This window comes from Corvus brachyrhynchos, unplaced genomic scaffold (genome assembly GCF_000691975.1).
Source record: "Corvus brachyrhynchos isolate BGI_N302 unplaced genomic scaffold, ASM69197v1 scaffold283, whole genome shotgun sequence".
NCBI classification, from domain to species: domain Eukaryota; kingdom Metazoa; phylum Chordata; class Aves; order Passeriformes; family Corvidae; genus Corvus; species Corvus brachyrhynchos.
The window spans coordinates 1,249,896-1,261,242 of record NW_008237409.1 but is presented as its reverse complement, the minus strand read 5'-3'; the positions used below and the strand labels follow the sequence as shown (position 1 = coordinate 1,261,242).

The window sequence follows — 11,347 nt, the reverse complement described above, 5'->3', positions numbered from 1 at the left end:
GGGTGCAGCAGCTCTAAGCAGACTTCAAAGGACAGAGAAGTCATTAGAATCACAGTTCAAAGAAAAAAGTGAGCAGCTGGTCTAGGCCATCTGGTAGGGGACATAAAATGGTCTCTTTCTTCTCCAGTCAGTCTATGAAATTTTCATTAATTGTAGGAACATCTTCCAACATTAACCAACATCATATTGTTAAAAATGTAAGTCTTAATAAATCATCAAAACGGATGTCTTAGGGAAGCAAGGAAGCTGCAGTCTGCTGGGGTCTTCCCTCCGCAGCAAGACACCAGGCCGTAATTACAATTTTAAGTTGGTGTTTTCAAAGCAAATTAGTGGGAATTAGATTCCTCAGCGCCTTTGAAGGCCTCAGGGAAGAATGTGGACAGGGTGGTTCCCTAGGCTGCAGAGGAATCTCCTTCTCTATTGATTTCAGGAGCCACTTCTGGCGTAAAAACATGGAGAAAATGTCCACCCTGGGCTGCATCGCTTGGGCTGGATCCCAGTAGCTGGGATGGGGGCCCACCCCAGGACACCTGAGCCCCTGAGGAAGACCAGGAGAAGTTTAAACAAGCCCCAGCTCCCTGCACCCCCAGCAGACACCCTGTCCAAGAGGAATTCCAGCTCTGGTGGGGTGAGCACAGCTCAGCACAATCCTTGTAGTAGCTGCTCTGATCTCAGGGTCCTCCAGAGCTCCTGGAAATTGATATTCCTGTTGAATATATGGATGACTTCCCTGAAATTCAGGCAGGTGGTTTGAAAATGCAGGGATGGTGACAGCTGCCACAGGGAAGCCAAACTGAACAGGAACCACAGGACAGCTCCAGGAAGTGGCAGGGCCCTGCTGAGCCTGAAAACATGGTGACCTGGAGCTGCTGCAGCTCTCCTGGCCTCCTCCTTACCTCTCTCACTCACCAGCTGTGTCCTTTCTCCAAAAGGCAAACTGGAGAGTTCATCTTAACCTGACCACTCTAGGAGCACAACTGGCCCAAAACTCAGTGGGCAGTTCCAGGGGTTTCAAGCCCAGACTTTCCAAGATGCCTCTTTGCTCCTCTTTCCTGTGACTGCCTAAATTCACTGACTTTTTACTCCCTACCAGCTGCATTTCAAAGCAGATGGGAAACACCTGAATGTAGAAAAATCCCAATCCTCTGAGGTGTCCCAGGGAGGCCCTGGGGTACCCACAAAGGTGCACACGCAGGTACCCCATCCCTGGCAGGGGGGTTCAGCCGGTGCCTCTGCCTGCACCATGCTCCACATTTCCCATTCTCCAAAAGTATGTGCAAATTCAGCCCCTGGTACTTAGCTGGGTGTCTCCCACTGCCTTCCTGGCTGTTTTCCCAAGCTTTGGGCCAGCTGACGGGACAAACAGCACTGGCTCCAGCCTTGTTTGCCACTGAACAACAGACACAAATACTTGAAATACTTTCCTAATCTCATTTTCTCATGCAAACAACTGCTGGGATGTCAGAGATGTTAATCCAAGGCAACAGCAGAGATGGTATGTGCAGTTTGGTGACGGAAGAACCGGGGCCAGGGAGCATTCACAGCCCCTCAAGCCTCCCTACACACATGGCCCCATCACAGGAAGGTGCCCTGTGCTCACACCCACCCCAGCCGGGACCCCACACCTGGGTGCAGGTGCCCTGCTGACTTAGCCAGTGAGGATAATTCCCTCCTGCAATGAGGGCCATTGAAATTCCTTACCCATGGAAACATCCATGGCCTGGGGTCACCAGCCCTCCTGGGAAGGGGGCTGAGGATTCCCAAGCAGTTTTTCCTGGAAGGATTGCTGGTTTTACTTGACTGTGAGCTGGGATTGCAGTCACATCTGGTGAGATTTTGGAAGCCCTGCTACTGCCTTCCCCTTGCACTTCTCTCCTGGGCTTATCTCCCCAGAGCTGGCAGAGGCTGAGATGTTTCCATGTGTGCCTTCCCCAGGAGATGGTGGGGACCTGGGGGACACTGTTGAAGCCTGGCTGATGGCAGCACAGCCTGCAAACACCTCCCCCTCTGTACAAAATAGCGCAGACCTGCTTTTTTAGCGTACACCCAAATCTGTTTTTATCCATTGTGTTTACAGAACAGAGGCATTCAATTAACAAAGAAAAGCGACCCACCCAGCCCGAGAGGGGTGCAGGAGCAGGGGCTTCCATCGTTGCCGGGGGGCTGGATCCCCAGGAAGCTCCGTGAGCCCTTGGGAAGCGGCTGCCAGTGGAGCAGGGACCACGGGACCCAGAGCTGCAGTGACCTGCTGGGAGCTGGAGCGCGCTCTGCTAGCACCCTGCCAGGGATGCACACCAAACATGAGCTAATCCGGACAAAAATAGGAGTGAAATCATAATTCAGATGCATAATTCATGTGCATAATTTTTCTTGCTGTATATTCTCCTGGGATGTATTCTAGAAACTGCTTTCTTTCCCCTCCCCTCCCCTGTCCTTCCAAAAAGTGCCGTAGATGCAAATCATTGGAGGCAGCAAGAGGTAGTAGCTTTGCTGGGTTACTAAATAAATGCTAAATTTGTCTGAGTTTCTAGCCTACATCTTGGCAAGTGATGCAGATTGAAGCTGGTGTAGAGACACGCAGCCTTGTGATAATCACAGGATTTTAATTGCTTTCATTGTGAGCCCTGGCTACTGATTGTATCTGCATGGAAAACTGTAACAGTTTGCACTTGCAAATGCTAAAAATGTTAAACAATAATGGCAATTAAGAGATAATTATAGTTATTTTGAAGCAAGGATTGTAGTTAAGACTCCAAGAAGACATCCCAAACGAGCAGGAAGCGTTGCCCTGTTTACTGCACAGGCTTCAAGCTGCTTTTTGTATGATGTGAGATCCACCAGATTTAATTGCTTAATGATTTTCTATAAAATATTTAAGTACCACGGTATCTTTAGCCAGCCCAGGCTCTGTCTGAACTGCATGTGTCAGTCTTGCTGGAGGATGGAGGCAGTGTCCGAGCCCTGGTCTGGCACGCACTTGCTGAGTCACCCAAAGCTTTTCTTCTGCTAATGACAGCACAGAAAAGTTCCAGGGGCTCCCCCCCAGCACCCCTGGGTGGGCAGCCTGTGGAAGGGGCCTCATGGGTGCCCACCCCTCGGTCCCCCATGGTTTCAGAGGGAGCCCTTGCAACATGGGTCAGGATTTCGTCCATCCAGGCTGACCCACGGAGCAGCAGATGCTTTTGGCCAGGTCACTTTGAACCCTCTGAGAAAGCAGGGCTTTGAAACCCAGCTTTAGGAAGAGGTTGTGTCCTTGTCGGAGCGTTCTGGGCTTTCCTCAACAACAACAAAGGCATTTATTTTTTTCCAGAGCCATGTTCTGGGCCGGGTGCCAGCCGGCTGTGTGCAGGCTGCGGCGAGGCCCGGCCTGGCTCCGTGTCAGCCCCCGGCCCTCCCCACCGGAGCGGCCCCGGTAGCCGGGCAGGCAGCGGGCGAGCAGCGGCAATCTGCGCGGGATGGGCGGGAGATCACACCCCAAACCTGTCATCAAACCCTGCGGGGAGAGGGAGCCCTGCAAGAAGGGATTTCCATCCCTCTGACTCAGCTTAGGCAGCACGGGGCTGAGGCTGGGGTCACACACGCCTGGCTCAACCAGTACAGCCAGGGAAGCCTTTCTCCAGTGCCCTGCTCACCCTGGCCAGGGTAAAACGTGGGAAAACCTCTTCCCGAGGGCCTCAGTGCAGCGTGGCAGGCAGTGGGAGCACACGTCCAGCGCTGCAGATTCCAGCCCCGGTCGGAGGGTGTGTGGGACTCGGCTGCAGGAACAAAGGGCGTCTTTCACTGGCTCACCCCGCACAGGGCCGCCGAGGCGAATTCCTGGGATGCTTTTACGGGCTGCTACCAATGCACAGGCAGAGCTGGGCTCCCAACAATCTCCTCCCCCTGAAAGCACTTCATTCACAGCCGGGCTGGAAGGACGTGAAAGAAAAGGCCGTGCACATGGTTAAATGCAAGGGGGCCCGAATGCCGGGGGGTCAGAGCGCTCCCCAGGAGCCTCCCTGCCCCAGGCTGGGAGCGAGGGCACGGAGCCCAGGGGTCTGGACAAGCAGCCGGGCTGCAGCCAGGCTGCTCCGCAACGGCCATAAATCATGGGAGAGGCGTTAGCAAGGGAGGGAACAAAGGACATGGAGAGATGCCATGGCATCTGGCAGGGAAGGACCGCGGCGGCTGCACCAGAGGATGGCGTCTGAGGAAAGCCTCTGAGCCAGCCCAAGAGCGTCCCGGCCCCAGGAACGAGAGCCGGCCCTGCTCTGCCTCTCCCCAGCCCAGCCCTGTCAGCATGGGGCATGTGGGGACATGGGGGATCATAGCCTCCCACCTCACCCATGGCCCCACAGCGCTCCTGGGATGCCTGTCCAGCACTGCCCTGGCCCACTGCTGATTTTTCTGTCGGGCCACAAGGAGCTCTGGCACACTGGCTCCAAGTCCGCACCACCAGGACAGAACAACATGGCCTGCAAAGGCCACTACAGCAGCCTGAGTCCACGGGCAGTAGGGAACATGCTGCACCAGGCCTGGATAAAGCTGTTCCTTGAGCTTAACCCAGGGCCAAAGCCTGCTGAGCAGCAGCTCAGGCTGCCACAGGGGAAGGGACAGGAACTGGAGTGGGGTCTTCTTACCCCCTATTCTGGGTGCTGAGCCCACCAGTGCTCAGAGCACCTGCCACCACAATCAGAAGGGCTGGCAAAGGCACTGACCTGATGATAAGCAGTTATTTGTCTCGTTGGTAATGAGTTATTACTCAGCCTCAGCTAGACACTGCCTTAAGGAAGGAAACATCTGATCATCTTTTAATAAACACAGTTGGCTCCTGCGAGGCTCCTGCAGCTCCTGTATCTATAAAGTGCTCCAAGACACATGGCTTCTGCACAGACAGAGCTGCTGTGAGTCACCGTCTGGGAAAGGGTGTCAGGATCCTTGCTCAATAAATAGAACAAAGGAGGGAAACCTCGGGTGGGCAGGGATGGCACTGCCCTGCTTCCTTCACTGTGTGCCACCGTCCTCCTCAGGATTTACCCAGCACAGGCTCAAAGTGAAATAAAAATGATTTCCATGTTCTCTCTCTTCATCACTAATCGCCTGCAAAAGCACTGGGAGAAGGAACAGGTCCACTGGGTACTGGGTTTTCCAGTGACAGGCTCTGCTTCCACGTGCCCGGAGCGTAACACTGCAATGCAATGCTGCAGGCTGCTTGGGAGGGAAGGACAGCACTGAGCTGCAGCCTGGGTGTTCCCACAGGAGCAACTCCCAGGCCTGTGCTGCCACTTGTCCCTTCCCAGAGTCCCAGGTGGTCACAGAGACGGGGAAGAACATTGTGCCAGGCAGGCAGGGAGCAAGGCTGACACCTTCTCCCATGGCTTTGCACCATGCTCACTCTGCAGAAGAGTGAAGCCCAGGCAGTGTCTAGTAGCGATGCCCACAGAGCACAGCTCCCCAACCCCAGCCTCTCTGCTCTCCAGTGCCACACAGCGCTGCTTTTGTAAGGCACTTCCACATCTGGAAGAAATACTCTGCATGAGAGATTGAATGACTTGGCTGGTAAGAGAGAAAACAATGTGACACTCTCTCTCGCCAGCCACGAACCACACCGTTCCCTGCAGCAACTGCACATCTGCAGGCACATCTGCACCCAGAGCTCACCCACAGCAGCAGCCTCAGAGTCCGCTGCACCCAGGCGCTTTCTGAGCGCTTGTGAGGCAGGACAACATAAACTGAGTTTACATTTCAATAGCATTTTTGCTCAAACACATCTGGAAGCAGTTTCTTCCTCCAGATGTTCCCCCTGCAGATACATACCTTCCACTTGCTGTCCCAGATCCAGATGTTTCCAAATAGCTTGAAACTGAGCAGCCATCCTGGGAACAGGCCCTTGGTCTCTCCAGCACAGAAACAGTTAATGCTCCGAGGCATCATCCAGGACACCTGTGCCTGGTGGAAACTGGAGACAAAGTGGAACCCAGCAATGGAAAAAGTCAAAGCCAAGAGCCTTGTCAGCTGCTGGGGAGCGGGAGGGGAGGGAAGCGGGACACAGCTCCATGTTCAAACCTCCCCCTGCTCTCAGCTGTGTAGAGGGAAGCACTGCTCAAATTTAGGCAGTTTGTGTCTTCCAGGACCCCAGTGCTACAAGGAAGATGGTTTAGGGGAAAGACTGCTCTGTTTCACTGCCTAGTTCCTGAATGTGAGCTACAGCTCCTTTTCCTCAGCCTGAAGCAGGATTCCTACTGCAGTGACACATCCAAGGAAGGACCAAGCCCACTTTGTACTTGTGCGTGTCAGCTCCAGGGCACACCATCCCTCCAGCCCTTGCAGGGCCTCCCCATCCCACCAAAGACCGATTTTCAGCAGTACCACAGCCCCCGGATACATGGCTGGAATGGAGATTTCCCAGCTGAAACTCAGGCTGGAGAAGTGTTTCACAGGAGGTTTGGATCAGCAGCCTCCTGTGCTGCAGCTGGGGTTCAGGAGCCAGTTTCTCTGCCTCTTGCTTTGTCAAAGGGCCCTGTATACCAAGGGAGCTCGACTAGCCCAGCCCCACATGGCTGCACATTTCCTTGGAGCCACAGTACTGACCCAGGCCACGCCAGGCCTGGAATGCAGAGCCCCAGCACAGCCCAGCTGGCACTCAAGCCCAGCAATTCCACTTCCAGCTAAAAGGCTGGGGCTGCTGAGAAAAGAGCATCACTGCCAGCTCCCCTAAAGTAGAAACCACCCCTGCTCTGGGGCAGTGGCAGGTGCAGGCTGGAGCAGATGGCCCGTGTGTAACAGCCGTGCTGCTGCCTGCGTGGAGCGGCTCGGCGTGAGTCACGCTGCTCACGCTGCTGTTACTGTGCCACAGCAGAGCTGTTACACTGCTGTGCTTGGGAAGAGCCCACAGCTTTTCCAGAATATCACGGAGGCCACAACCCCAAATTTAGGTTGCATCAGGAGCAAGATAACAAGCGGAGGGGGTCATTTAAGGGTAAGCCTGCAGCCCCCACACTGTGAGAGGCATTAAACACATCAGATGCAGCTCTCAGCTTTCTCTCCAGCACAGGGAGGAGGCCTGAAGGGAAAACCTACTTTCGTGGGAAGCAGGGAGACACCTTCCTGTGCAGGAGCCAGGACACCAGCTGCTGTACCAGCCCCTGGCTGCCTGAATCCATTAAGAGGTCAGCTCCAACCCATTCAGATCCAGGTTACTCAGCACAGAGCATCCCCTCAGGGTGCAGCAGGACACAATTCCCTCAATCCCTCCCTCTGGCTCAGCCTTTGAGTAGAGCTGGAGGTCAGCACCAGCACAGAGGGGCCACCTAAGCTCGTCCGGTCATTTTTCCCTCCCTGACCCTGCCTTCTTTGGGTCATCAGCATCTTCCAAGGCAGAGAAATTGCTGCTCACCCTCTCTGGACAAGGACAGGCTTTGCTCAGGACAGCTGGTAAGGAAGAAGAAACCAGAGGCTGTTTAAATGTGTCAATTCACCTTTAATGTTTGGAAAAAAAAAAAAAATGGTATTTGAGCAATTGCAGTTATGAAGGGAACAGATCTTGCTCCACGAGAGACCATGAACAGACTCACATTAGACTCATGCTTGGAAAAAAACAAACCCAAAACGTTCTCCTTTCAGACCCAGAGTGGAGTTCTGAAGAGACAAGACCACACGAGTGCCCCAGACAGTCCAAGGCACATTACCCCAAGTGCAGACATTTCCATCAACATGAACTTATGACAGCTACATTCTTTCTAGTTACAACTTTGTTCTATCCATAATACAAAATTAGGCATACTTTGGATTTTGCACAGAGACAAGAAGGACTTTTACTTCAGGAAGTCATCAACCTGGGTCACCAAATCATTTCACAAAGAGCTCCCTTCACTCTGCCCTTTGCCCCCAGCAATGATTTATTCCCAACAGCAAATTAATCTCAGAGACACAAGCTGGGCTCACCAGCCCAGTGGTATTGCCAATGCATTAGTCAGCAAACCAATAATCAGAGCTTATAACAAGCACCAGGGATTTACTTGCCATCACACAGCATTTCTCCACACCCAGATCAGAACTTCCTGCAGCGTAATCCCGAGTCAGTACGTACTAAGACAACATCATTTTTTGAGACCAAGACATTTGTCTGCCTTTGAAGCAGATGTCACATGAGTTTCCTTCACACAAACATCACATGTAAATTTAACTTCTTGGTACTGTGCTTTAAGAACAAAAGCAGATATCAGAACATGGAGGACAATCCTCCGGAAATAGCTTATTAGCTACAGAAAATAAAATAAAAGAAAAAAAAAAAAGGAAAAAAAGAGACAGTGGCCACTTACAAGTCTTCCACACGACTAGCTTGCTTTAAGGAGAGCATCAAGTTAAGGCAGTGTTGAGACAACTGGCTACAAACATGCCGAATAGAGCTGTTGTCAGTAGTCACCAATTTGATATCCCACTCCGTTGCGGGGCCAGGCCACGTGGCTTTAGAGCTCAGTATCAAGGTCTAAAGACTTCAGCCACAGGATGCTGCTTTCTGCAACAAGCAGGAACTCAGAGGCTGTTTTTGAAGCCTTCCAGACCAGGCTGAGTTGCTTACTCAAGTCTAGGTCAATGTTTCAGCAGAGCCAAAAATACAGCGAAGGGCACTGAGCAAGAACACCGAGGGGTGCCAGCTGCAAGCCTGTATCACAGTCAAAGGTGGAGTTCACCTTGGGTGTGGAAGCCACGTCACCCAGAGCCACCCCACCAGCTTTCAGGAAAGGTCTAAGACCTGCCCCGAGGGTACTGGGAGAGCCAGCTCTCTACAGTCTGCAGGGTGGGACAGAGGCTCACACTGGCTTTGCTCCTCTTTGCAAGATTAACAGTCTAACAGGACTCAGTAAGGAAGTCAGGGGCTTTTGGCCTGCCCAAAGAAGTTTTCCCAGCCTCAAAGAAGGAGTTACCAGTGAGGGAGCTGTTGTGGAATAGTTTTATTTCTTCCCACGTAAAGGCCATTGTTTAAGCATTTACAGGTTTCCTAGTGCAATACAACCAAAAAAAGCAGTAACAAAAAAATGCCGCCTTCTTCCCAGGCAACTAAACAGAAGTAGATTTTTACTGCAACATATACACATTAAATATAGTATACAGTCCATGCAGCGGCATAGCCATGTTAGAGGGAGTCGTGGCTTCAGCCATCAGTGCATTACAGTCCAAATTTCAATCGCTCCTACTTCCTATCCAGACTTGAAGAGAAGAATTGCAACCTGACCCAAGTAAAAATAGATGAAGTGCTTTGTCTCGTGTGTTACATAGCTGCCAAAGTTTCTGCCAACAATGCAGTGCCAAGTTGGGTTGTATTTCTTGTCAAATTCCTGAAGAAAGAGAAGAGAGGCATTAAGGCCAAGAAAGCCCACATGAAAATAGTTCTAAGCACAAATTCTGAGCTGGTTCTGTTCACACACTATCACCTCTCCTCCCACCTGCAGCATCTTGAGATTCCCCACTGCAAGACACTATTAAATTAAGCAACCAAACCTCTGCACTGGATTGTTTGAAGGATTCAACACAAGCAAAACATCTTCTGAGCCTTGGAGCACCATCAGCCCTGGGCAAGAAGAGCAGATGCAAGAGCTCTCCTTGGTACAGCCCTGTGTGTAGGCTAATCAGGGGAATAATTCTCCTCTCCCATTCCAAACCCACTCACAAAAAATGAAAAAAGGTTTTGGCATGTCTGCTCTAGCAAGGCATCTGAGCTTAAAGGTCACCTAAAAAAAAAGGAAGGAGGAAAAGCCTGGCTTCTGCTATTTGGGACTTTTGTACACAAAGGGGAGAAAATCCACATTGAAAATAAGCAGGCAGATTCACAGGCCAGAGAGCATAGAGACCCTCTGACAAGAGGTCAGAAGTGAGGAAGCTGACTGCTGGCTCAAGAGTCTTCTCCTACTTAGCATGCAGGATAAAGACCATTTTCCTCCCTCTGATTAACACACCCAAGAACACCCTCCCCTCCCCTGAGACAGAGCCAGAAGAACAGACTCAACATCCAAGATTAAAGCCAGTTCTAGTTCTCAGACAGCAGAAGAGTTTGAGCTCTTTGCAGGTAACCTTTGAAGTAAGGAAAAGGCTTTCTTGCCAGGTCATGAAGGTGCATCAAATTGCTTCCCTCCTCCCAACACACTCATGAAATAAAGGCCAACTTCTTTTTGGATGCCTTCTGTTGCACTCCCTCCCTTTACAGGCTGCATTGCCCCAAGCACTTAGAGCTAAGTCATGCCTCAAAGAGATCTGAGAAGTCAGGAGACACCTTTTAATCCTTTGCCTTCAAGCTTAGATTACAAGTAAGGCCCAAACACCAGCCGAAGTGCCAGGACTCCACTGCCTGTGAAGTCACATTTCCCTCCTCTAGAAGCACTTTGCCTGACCATTCTGAGAAGCTGCTACAAGAGGAACCAACAGCTCCCCAGGTACCATCAAATGTAAGACTTAATTAACAGGCTCCTGCAAATGGGGAGACAACCTCTTCACCAGCCAGGGCAGCTGCTTGCACTGTTTCTATCACAGCAGCTTCCACAGCCCCAGCACAAGGCCCATCCTCCTGCACAGCACCCATCCCAGAACCACACGTGCACTGCTGCCCACCAAGTGAAACATCAGGATGATCCCACCTGCACTGGTGCTGCAGCTCTGTGGAGCAAGTCCTAAGCAGAGGCAGCAGCCAGCCCTTTCCAGGCTGGCAAATCCTGAGGGACAGCACTTGCAGTTTGCTCAGAGCCTGCCAGAGCTCTGCCATAGCCCTCCCCTGACCTTGGAGAAGTCACTCCATCCTCTTGAAAACAGCAGTAAAGCAGCCAAGAAGCCAAGTATCTTCTCCCTCCCAGCACGCAAGCATGAAGCCTCAGCCAACACAACGAAAACGCCCCAGCCCCTCAGCTCCTGACAGACTCGGGAGCTTTGGGAAGTCGCAGCCAGCACAGCACCCTCATCCCGGAGTTACCTTCTTGATATATGCTGCAATGTCCTTTTCTATGTTGTACTTCTCCATGGCCTGTGTAGCACAGTCTACAGCATCCTGCTGCATGTCCTCGGACATGTCCGCATTCTTGATCACGGCCTTTCTGTCAGACATCGTGAACCTAAGGCAGAACATAGATTCCTTTAATCCCTTCCCAAACAGGAGACGCTTCCTGTGCATTAGAGGTTGTCCTTTCCGTGCAGGCTGCGTCACAAGCTGATACTACAAACCCCTGTTATGGCCAGAGTGAGTTTATCGGGGTTGCCTACAGCACCCCCAGGCCAAGGTGCCCCTTACAGCCAGAGCACCAGCACTGGCTGGAGGTTAGATCAGAGACAGTCCAGCACCACCACCTGCATTAACCACACACAGGAAAAGCTTATGTGTGTG

At 52.0% G+C, this 11,347-nt stretch overlaps 1 protein-coding gene across 1 annotated transcript; it reads right to left on the bottom strand.

Moving 5' to 3' along the window:
* Nucleotides 1–7,438: 7,438 nt before the first annotated feature.
* Nucleotides 7,439–11,295, bottom strand: DYNLL2 (dynein light chain LC8-type 2). The gene is made up of 2 exons (XM_008631075.2): nucleotides 10,940–11,295; nucleotides 7,439–9,317 (listed from the first exon to the last, which is right to left on the bottom strand). Exons 1-2 carry the CDS (start codon nucleotides 11,135–11,137, stop codon nucleotides 9,180–9,182), a joined length of 336 nt encoding a protein of 111 aa, XP_008629297.2. The 5' UTR covers nucleotides 11,138–11,295; the 3' UTR covers nucleotides 7,439–9,179.
* Nucleotides 11,296–11,347: the final 52 nt, after the last annotated feature.

Excerpts from the sequence above, each read along its gene's own strand:
- DYNLL2 (XM_008631075.2), bottom strand. The coding sequence starts at position 11,137 with ATGCACAGGAAGCGTCTCCTGTTTGGGAAGGGATTAAAGGAATCTATG. Across the intron at positions 9,318-10,939 it reads TTGCAGCATATATCAAGAAG|GAATTTGACAAGAAATACAA; the intron begins GTAACTCCGGGA and ends CTCTTTCTTCAG.